At 34.6% G+C, this 10825-nt stretch overlaps 1 protein-coding gene across 1 annotated transcript; it reads right to left on the reverse strand.

The window, feature by feature from the left end:
- Positions 1-709: 709 nt before the first annotated feature.
- LOC132598687 (potassium channel AKT2/3-like) lies at positions 710-10012 on the reverse strand. Its single transcript, XM_060311702.1, has 11 exons — positions 9597-10012; positions 8656-8874; positions 3960-4118; positions 3801-3858; positions 3331-3648; positions 2877-3116; positions 2285-2602; positions 2011-2199; positions 1805-1880; positions 1141-1704; positions 710-997 (listed from the first exon to the last, which is right to left on the reverse strand). Exons 1-11 carry the CDS (start codon positions 9845-9847, stop codon positions 870-872), a joined length of 2520 nt encoding a protein of 839 aa, XP_060167685.1. The 5' UTR covers positions 9848-10012; the 3' UTR covers positions 710-869.
- Between the last annotated feature and the right edge of the window lie 813 nt (positions 10013-10825).

Raw genomic sequence — 10825 nt, forward strand, 5'->3', positions numbered from 1 at the left:
TAGAGAATGATCAATCATAAGCTTAATGAGGTCATTTGTAACCGCGCGAAGCGCGGGTGAATTTTCTAGTTTAATAATTCAATTTGAACGATTTTCATAACTTTTCATGATATGTTGACATTACAATAAAGAGAGCTTTTACTTCTCAGATCGGCAAGTAATTTTTTTTTAAATATAGAAATGTATAATTTTTTTTGGGACAGACTAAAAAGGAAAGTGTATCCTTAAATTTGGACAGAGAGAGTAATAGGGAAGTTCCCTATTTAGGTGTATCTTTTCATGTTTGTGCCGCATTTAAATGTTACTGCCTCCGTCTCAATTTATGTGACGCCTTTTTCTTTTTAGTCAGTCTTAAAACGAACGATATCTTTTCATAGTTAATAAAAAATTAACTTCAAACTTCCTATTTTACCTTTAATGAAATATTTATAACCATATAAATTTGTAAAGTTTATTTTACCACAAATTTTAAAAGTCTATTTTTGTTTTAAACTCCATGCCCCGTCAAACTCCTTCACATCTCAGTAATATTTTCCTCCACTACTGTGACTTAGAAGGTGTTAAATTTAACTAAAATAAAATAATATAGAATCATGCAACATTACTTGTTATGCATAAATTGAACATTATTTGTTATTACTTGACTTTAGACGCTATTTATTGATTTTCCATTGCAACAAGCTCAGGCAAAAGTTTGAGAATACATCACTAGGGAATTGATTGGATGTTTTAATAACTTAGTGCTCAATATGCCACACAAATTGGGAAGGACTGAATGTCCACCATACATTTCTCTTCTGAGTGCTTTAGTGATATATAGCAAGCTGTGCATGTGAATATACACTTCTTAAGTGTCATAGTAGGTATTGCTACAAATAGTTTGGATCTTCAACTATAAATAGCTTATCATTATCTCTTATCACTTCAATAGAGTCAATTTCTGATCCGTCTTGATCCGTCACCGATGTGTTTGTTGCATCAAATCCAAATTTCTGACCTGTATAACACGCAAATATAATAATAAAAATGTCTCAGTCACAAACAATAATATTATCAATTCTTTTCATGTTTCAACGTTTTATCACACGTATGCTATGTTGTTACGTTTGAAATATCAGAAACTGCATAAAAGTAAATTACCTGCAATGATCTTGAGCTCTGCAAGTGAATTTGGAAGCATAATTAATTTGCCAGGTTCACTGCAATGAGTTCTTGTCCTGATCACAGGATGGCCTCTGTATATGCCAACTCTAAAAGACGATTGATTGCTGGTGCTCTCCGGTTTGTACTTCTGCTCTTGTTCGCGCCACTTTTGAGCAACTTCATCCATTGTGTCGGGGACCATAACCATGTGTCCTACTTCACGTTTTTGCAGCATCCCACTTAGGTTCATCGAATTAAGCTTGTACTTTAACTTATCATCAATCTCAGCTCCATTCATTAGAAGTAGCTTTACCATGTCTTCATGATTTTCTTCCAATGCAACATGAATAGCAGTTGATCCATCGCGATCTTTTGAGTCAACTTGTAATCCATGTCTTAGGAGTTCTTTCATCACTGTTAAGTCATTTTTCCTAGCTGCTGTGCATAAGAGGTTACCAGCAACACAGGGATCAGAGACGGAAGCCCAATGGTACAATACGCGAAAAGTTGAATGGTGTTTTGCTGCTATAGCTTCCCACAGCGCGGTGTGACCATTTACATCTGCATTTTATGGTACAATCAAGACATTGGTTAGCCAATTAGCCCTGTCAAACATTCTAGCTAGGTGAAGTTTACAGTAATATATCTCGAGAATGACTACCTTGAAGGTATATGTTACATCCATGTCTAAGAAGCACCATAACACACTCTTCGTGCCCTTTCGATGCTGCAATGTGCTGATGCATCAGAAAGAGAAACATAATGTCATAAACTGTGAAAGAGAAACTAATGTTATTGGCATCACAGACAAGTAAAATGAAAGGAAAAAGTCTTTTTCAAGTACATGCAGGCCACGAAGGGACGTACCAGTGGGGTTCTTCCTTGAGCGTCTCCGATATCAGGATCTAATCTTGCCTTGAGAAGTTCATCAAGGAAAGTAGCATTACCTGTACTAGCAACAATTAGCAAGTTGACAGACATGTTTAGGTCACCATTTTCTTCCTTAACTTCAGGAAATAAATCTCCAAGCCGTAAGCCCTTGAGCTTCTTGTGATGCTGCAATTACCATAACAAAGGCACATATCAAGATTCAGCTCTAAATTGGCCAGTGGGAAAACATCACAAGGTAGTTTGCACTAACCTGAAGGAAGTTCTTGATCATGATGATATTATCTTCTTGTCTGGTTTTCATTGCTTCAATCAAATTACGTGTTCTTATCTTCAAGAGCTGTGAAAGTGTCTTGGTTCGGTACGTGTAGCTTTGAGGCCTGCAACAAAATGCTCCTACTTCTCCTATCATGTCTCCAGATTTATAAGTCCAAACAATCTGCTCATTCTCCAATTCAGACTCAATCATTTCCACCTCTCCTGATACTATGATGTACAACTCGTCTGGCGATTCATTCTGCATTATTACATCCTCTCTTGGTGGTATGTACTCTGCCTTCATATCTGCAACCTGCAGATTCATCAATTAGACACACAATTACTGTTGAGAATATTATTAAATAATAAAACTGTGCTTTCTCTAACATCTTAAGGTTTTAGATTAGATGGTCACACACTTCAACATGGTATCAGTAGAGGCAGAGGTATTGAGATCGAATCTCCACGTGCTTGGACCATGAAAAAGTACCAGGCCCGCACGTGAGGGGGCATGCTGCGATGATCACACAAAACACGCTTCAATAATTACACATATATATACCATTTTCAACAAAGTTATATCTTACCAAAAGTAACAGAATTTCCCTTGTGACACCCTTGAAAAGATAAACTTTCTCCACTGTTGGCAAAAACAAATGGTGCCTGATGCTCTTGCAGAGTATCTTAGGAAGTTGTTCAATCAATTCCTGCTGGTTTAGGCTCTCTGCCCTGAATCGTAAACACATGTAAGCCAATATTTGGTCTTTTAATCTTGGAGGCAAATGATTTCGACAAACAAAATTCGATGCTGCTTGGATGCTATCCCTCTGCAACATACCATAAAAAATCACTTACATCTCAATTTCTTTTTATTTCACATGCACTGTGCGCTTATTTAGTGATGATTCACAGAGGTGGATCTAAAACTTGAAAACACTGGATGCGTAGTCTAATATGTACATAATTCTAAAGTACTTGATCCACCTCGAATGATGAAACATATATATACACTGACAATCCAAAGAAAAGCGGAGAGCTTACGAATTCCATGGTACGACGAGTTCCTTGGACGACTAAATTGGTCATGTTACCAATTATATAAGCAGTAAGGCCAAGATTGAAGAGCATGTACAAAATGATGAAGACCATTTCCAAAGTGTTGACAGCATGAAGGTCGCCATAGCCAACAGTTGTCATGGTGGTCATGGACCAATATTGAGCTGCAATGTACCTAATCAAAAGACTTGTCTCCTTGTAATTTGGATTCATAGCTCCTAACCAAGTATCTCCTTGGTGTGGATATCTATCAGCTAGCAAATAGTAGAGGCATCCAGCACAGTGAACTGTTAATAGTGTTACCTGTTACATGCCATTGACTTGGTCAGATTTGGGAAACTACTTAACAACTCATTTAGTTTTTCTTCTGAGAGTTTGACTTTTATCCTTTTACATTATCAGATGTCTCAAGGATAACCGTGTATAAGTTAAATATGTTGTCTTTTAGTACTTACAAATAGAAGCCTGGCACATCTGACCCAAAAGTAGCTGAATCTCATGTCCTTTTCTAGCCTGCCAATAAATGAAAGAGTTCAGAGTAATAATTTTGAAATGGTGGTGCGTTAATATGCCAAGTGCCATCTAGATAACTTAGTAGTAAAAATGAGACAGACCTGGTAAAAAATTGTTTGACCCTGCGAAAACGCCAGAATCTGAGCATTCCTAGAACGGAGTAAGAAACGCCGACTTGGTGTTTGCCAGTGAGCAACAAGGCAAAAAGATCAAATGGTACGGTTGAGACCACATCCATTATAAACCATGTTGATAAGTATCTGTATTGTTATCATCATCATTGTATTAGCTATCGTCTTACTTAATATATGAAGAGTCAACATAATAAAGAAACTCTAACATGATTATAATGCAAATCTTATGTACGTCACTAACTTTCACCATTTTTTTTTTTTTTGCTTCACTTAGGAGTTAGGAGGCGGGAAAAATTATAAAAGGAAAGACTCTGAGAGTCAAAACTCACACTTATTACGGAGGACTCTTACGGATATTATAAATGTAAGGTTTCAATCGGGGGAATGGGTTTGTAGGCCATTACAAAATATTTTTAGTTTTATGATCTTTTATAAGAGATCTTTATTTTTTACACATAAGATATCTGAAAAAAATCGCATAAGAGAACTAAAAAGACCATTTTCTTCTATTCAAATTATAAGAGGGCAAGAGATCTCATTTCCTCGTTTCAATCTCACTTAGATACTCTCGTTTATTTTTCACTATTCACAACTTGTTGGTCAGACGGTCAGCACCCCCAACTAGGGGTGTATAAAGAAAACCGACAAACCGCACCAAACCGATAATTCGAGTCAAACCGAGAAAAAAACCGATTAGTGGCTTGGTATTGAAAAAATAAACCCAATCATAATTGGTTCGGTTTGGTTTTAACCAAAAAAAAAAAAAAAGTCAAACCGAACTAAAACAACACAAAATTACATGCATAAATAATTTTTAAAATATTTTATACATAAAAACATCTATTTATGTAATTTATAAACATTTCTTAAATTTTTCATAGTTTTTGTCTTTTAACATATTATTTCAAGCTTGAGCTTAGAATTTTTAATGGTCCATTAAGTTTTATATTATAGCCCATTAATGTTAGTAGATCAAACAAAACTCAAATCAATACTAATGCTAACAAAAGAAATTCAATTTTAACACGAGAAATAACAATAATGTTGGATATATTTTAATACAAACTATTAATTTTGCAATGGTTTATGAAAAAAAATAACTTAATTTAGTTTTTCTTTAATATATAGTCATGCAATTAATAATTAGCTGTACTTTTTCCTTTTAGTACTTTTAGATTATGATCATTATCATGATGGCTTAGCGAGTTCATTATCTTTTTTTGTTGAATATTTTAGTACAATGTTATCACTCATCACACATTTTGTGTCATTTTCTTAAGAAACAGCTCAATTAGGTAGTTATATCTTACTAGGACTAAAGAAATATTCGAAGCACAAGTTATATATTTTGTATGAAGACTTTACCAAAAAAAAAAAAAAAAAGAACAACCCGAGAAAACCAAAAATCCGAGAAAACTCGAAGTTAAAAAACCCGACTTTTGTTGGTTTGGTTTGATTTAATTTATAGATTTAAAAACCCGACACAATTGATTTGGTTTGGTATTTGAGAAACCCGAACCAACCGGTATACATCCCTACCCCCAACTTACAACCCCAAAGGGAGGGAAATTTAAAAAATAAAAAATAAAAAAAAATCACGACTCTAGTCTTACCTCAAAAAACACATACAGAAATTCAAGTAACATTGTGTAATTAATTGGATATTTAAGTAGAATTAGTAACACTAATATTTGTTTGAAGTTAAACTTTGATCTTTTCGTTATCTTGAAAACCATAAATTGCCATTCTTTTTCCTTATTTTACGTACTTTTCCCTTAAAATTATGCGACTATTATGGCAAATTAACTTTATGATCTTGAAAGCGAGACTTCAATATCTTCAATATGGGGATCTTAGTAGATCAGTTGATTGGTTATTAAAACTTTCACTTTATTGGTGAGGGCCGGTTTGATTCCTCACATTATATCCCCTCCCTCATTTCCTCTTCCCTAGCCCCTATGTAATAATTTTTTTTTTCTTTTAAAAAAGTGTCTTCAATATCAAGATATTTTGACTCTTCAAAATAACGTGCGAATTTCAAAACCGTGAAATGAATATCAAGATCTTTTGACTCTTCAAGATAACGCGAAAAATTTAAAATTGTGAAATACTGCGAAGCGTAAACAGTGGACGACTACTTGGCAGGTCAAGATTTATCGACTTCGGCCACAGAGTGGAGGGCTTTGGCAGTTAGCATATGCCATATGGTTCATATTAGTGCTTGAAGATTGTATTCATTTTTTATGTTTCCGTGCTACCACCTTTTCTCTTATAGCATAGCCAAAAGATTATTCTAAAATCTGAAAGTGGAAATAAAAGGGGAGTTGTGAATTGTTTATGTTAATTCTTTTTTGTATATTAACTTATTTTGGATGGTGCGTGTGGGGTGGGAGAGAATCTAGCCAAATTATAATATATTGAGTCAAATTGTCAGAACACAAAAGATATATAGATTTTGATATCGTGTAATCATTGAACAACCAAGTATTGGCAAATGAAGAAAAAAGAAAAGGTAATGGGGCTTCCACTTTACTATGCAAAAGAGTTCAAATATAAAATAGAGAAAATACTCAAAATATCCCGAATGTTTGACCAAAATCCCAACTACACACCTAACCTTTGCGGGAGTCCTATTACCCTCCTGGACAAATTTTTTCAGTATCAAAATGCCCCTTTTTTGCTGATGTGGCAGTCCAATCTGCCAACCCTCAAATATTAAATGGCGGTTGTCCACACGCGCCTGGCCCACGTGCCACGTGTTTAATTTCGCCCCATTTTTTTTATTAATTTCCCCCCTTCCTCCATCCATCTACTCTTCTTCTTCTTCAAAAAAAAAAAATCTCTCAATTTTCCATACTCCATTTTTAGTAAGGATCCGAAAACCCATACCCAATTCTCAAACCCATACCCAATTCTCCTTCATCTTCATCAACATTATCATCATCATCATCATCTTCATTAGGAGTTGAAAAAAAAAAATCACACCAACTTCCTCAAATCTGATCCAAACAAACCCAAATGTGAAAGGAAGCTTCCTAACACCAAATAGAACAAAGTTCATCCATTAATTTGATCAAACAATCAAGAATTTAAAGAAATCCATTTGGTGTTCTTCATAACTTTCTCCAAATTCCTAGCAATGGAGTTTAATTTTCTCCCCAAATCAACTCAAAGAACTAGTGCTTAAACAACTCCAACCAAGCAACAAGTAGCAACTCCAAACAAGCAACTTCCAATCAGATTTTCTTTAACAAGATTAGATTTTTCAACCTTGTTTTTTTTTCCAGATTTTTCGTTTTTTTTTCTTCATATTTTTCATTTTTTTTTCTTCAGATTTTCGTTTTTCGTTTAACAAGATTAGATTTTCGTGGGGGGTATTATTTTTTATGTTTTATGAATTTATAATGGGTATTATTTTGACAAAAAAAAATGGATATGGGTATTAAATAGGGTGAAGAAGAAGATGAAGTAGCCTAAAAATGGAGGGAGTTCAAAATTAATCTATGTGGCATCCATGTGGCAGCTGAGTTGGCGCTCCAAAACACATCAGATGCTGTTTTTTAAAGGCTGTCACGCGACATTGGGCGGTGCATTCACGCTCTTGTCCACATCAGCAAAAAAGGGACATTTTGATACTGAAAAAATTTGTCCAGGGGGGTAATAGGACCCCCGCAAAGGTTAGGTGTGTAGTTGGGATTTTGGTCAAACGTTGGGGGTATTTTGAGTATTTTCTCTATAAAATACCTAACGATCTAACAAGATGAGAAAGACGTTTCCTTCTACTTCTAGAGGATCAAATCTACTTGCCACCACAAATTTCATTCGTAATATGAAAGAATATCAATCTTTATAAAATTAAAAATTCAAGTTGCTTTATACATTTCTTTGACCCAAAAAAAAAATGAGAGAGACTGGTCAATATTTCTAGATTGTGCTTTATATATACCTCTCTTACTATTTTTGATATATATTCAAATAATCCATCTTTCTGATCCCGTAGAGTGTAACCCTGAAAGGAAGAAAGGACCAAGATTCTAAATGTGCATCAAGAATTATTTTGAACACGACATAAATACCTGATCTACGTATAATTCTATATATGATTGTCATTTGTAAACCCAAAAAGCTTTTTGATTTTCTTAATGAGGTTAACAAAAGGAGCAATTATTTTCCAAGTGATTGAGTTAACTTTAATTAGTGCCATTCTTTGTGGGTGATACTTGGTAGCTAGGTTAAGACATTTGAGGCGGTCTAACGTTTTTCCCGTACGTGACAAACAAAATGCATGTTTTAAAAGTTCTATGCGCGCAATATATATTAATGTAAAATTTATTTACACAATCAGATGTACTTGTAAGATAATTAAATGTAAATATCTATGTTTTGGAAACCTAGTAAAAGGAATTAGTTTGACCAGTTATAGTAGATTACTACTGTATTTTTCAGGTAATCATACACCATTTGTTAATAAAAGTTGTCTATTATTCCAAGTCAACTTTAACCTGATGGTGTAATAAATGTATGCACTGTCTGTTTACAGAATTTGAATTGTTAACTTCCTATCAAATGTTACATTATATATACAGATAGTATAAAAAAAATCTTATTTGTCAGTGACTCGGTGTATATCAATCACTTAAATTAATCATGTAAGAATACGTACCTTATAGCAATTTCTCTCCTGTCATGTACAAGGAGCTGAGTTGTATCATCAATATAGGCAACGAAGAAAGTCAAGAAGATATCAGCAGCAAAGAAGACATCCACAACGTTGTCGATGATGTATAGCGTTGTGTTTGGGTTGGAGTGCATGAATGCTATCTCAAATGGACATACCCATAGTGAATACGCCACCATTATTACCATTACTGTCTCCCAACATCTGCATACACATCCATCTCACATATTCAAAATTATTAATGACGGATTTTACGCCCCACTATATACTACTGGTGTATGACATAATTTACACTTGGACTATGATTATTTCAATGAATGTAATTAATTAGCTAGTAGAGTGAATTTAATTGATGTCTGACGTGATCTTAATGTTGAGTCTTTTAGCACCTAAAAGTACTTCTCGATTTTGATTTAAGAAATTTATTTAAGTAAATAGGGTTTCTATTCATCCTTCACCATGATTATGTCGCATAAAAAACAAAATTACCCAACCTAATAAATTAAAGCGGCTTGGGGATAGAGGGTTTTCTAAAGTAAAAGAAAAAAGCTTCTCGTAGGATTAAACTAAACTAAGTCGTAACTCTAGTTTTTTTTTAGTTAAAGGAATGGCACTCCACAGTCCACACATAAAAGCTTCAATTAGTTGGTACGTTCTATTTCTGACCCAACAATTGCAAGAAGTGAGACTAGACGTTTACATCTACAACTCCCCTTTTTTTTTTTTTTCTTTCTTTCTTGGCTTGCCACTCCCTTTTTTCTTCTTCATTTAAGGACAGATTCTTGGGGTTGTCATGAAGGCATATGGATCTCGAATATATGAGTTCAATTTGTCCACTGGCTCTTGTAGGTGATCTAAAAGTATAAATATTTTTTCATGATATGTATTGTCAGTATATAGAAGTTAAACTCGTTAATTCTACTAACCTGTATCTTGTATCCATTGGAGTGATGATAAAGCCTTTCTCCTGAGTTTGATTCTGGTTGTACCCATTGGAACCAAGTGGAGGGAGAATGAGCTTTGACAGATTCCGGAAACTGAGGTCATCTGAAGTATCAGCTGTATTGCTACTCCCAGGGCTATCATCTTGCACATGTTGGTCTTTTTGGCTATCTTCAATAATCATGTTTTTTGTAGAGCTATTGTATACAACATAAGATGAATGGCTCATTTGCATACTGAATATGTTATCAAAGAGATGTACCTACATGAGCCAAAAAAGCTACAATGGTAGTACAATTGTGGGGTTGATAAAGTTAGATGAATAATTGCAAGAGAGAGAAGATCAGTAGGAAAAGAAGTATACCAGCTATTTTGGTTGTAAATGGTGTATAGGTGATCATAGATAAATGCTGATTAAATTGTGGTGTGTATAGCGAGGAAAGAATGGAATGTGGACCTATTGCACATGACTTTGTGGTCCTATAAATATTAAGTGACCTTTTGAAAGATGCTATAGGAAATTGCTATGGTGTGAAATTGGACCCTTTTTACCTTAGAGTGAAATTGTACCTGCTAGCTAGTGTGTTATTGATTGATTTTTATTTAGGAAAATTTACTTGTCATAGCTATCTCTAAGACTTATTTATGAATAATAACTATCTTATTTTTTATTTAATTTTTGTAGCTTTATTTTTCCAAAATTACATTTCATAACTGGTCCAGTAATTTTTGAAATACATGTACCTCTCTATTCTCTCTCACTACACATTTAAGATTTATCATCTTCTCCAAACCCTAAAAAAAAAAATTCTCTCTCCTCTCTCCCCTTCCCCTCACTGCCGCCTCTCTCCCTCTCTTTCTCTATCTCCGGCCTCTCTTCTCCTTCAGCCAAACTTCGTGAGGCAACTGAGCATTAAAGCTCGTAGAAACTATAGCAACATCGTTGTTGCACAAGTTGTTGCTTCCTAGTCGAATAACAACCATGACTTTACTCCGGCGACTGCTAAAGCTGTCGATGCTGCTGCCGTTGCTCCTGTTGTTGATGATGATGAGGTGGCAGCGATGGTGGTGGAACGACGCCAAATCTGAGAATACACTCAGATCTGAAAAAGAGGGAGCAGTTATCATTTCATCATCTTTTTGTTTTTTCTTTGTTTGAACAGAGTCCATTAACAAAAAGACCAGCAATGGAGTTATTCCACAAAGCAAAAGC

This window comes from Lycium barbarum, chromosome 6 (genome assembly GCF_019175385.1).
Source record: "Lycium barbarum isolate Lr01 chromosome 6, ASM1917538v2, whole genome shotgun sequence".
Taxonomy (NCBI): domain Eukaryota; kingdom Viridiplantae; phylum Streptophyta; class Magnoliopsida; order Solanales; family Solanaceae; genus Lycium; species Lycium barbarum.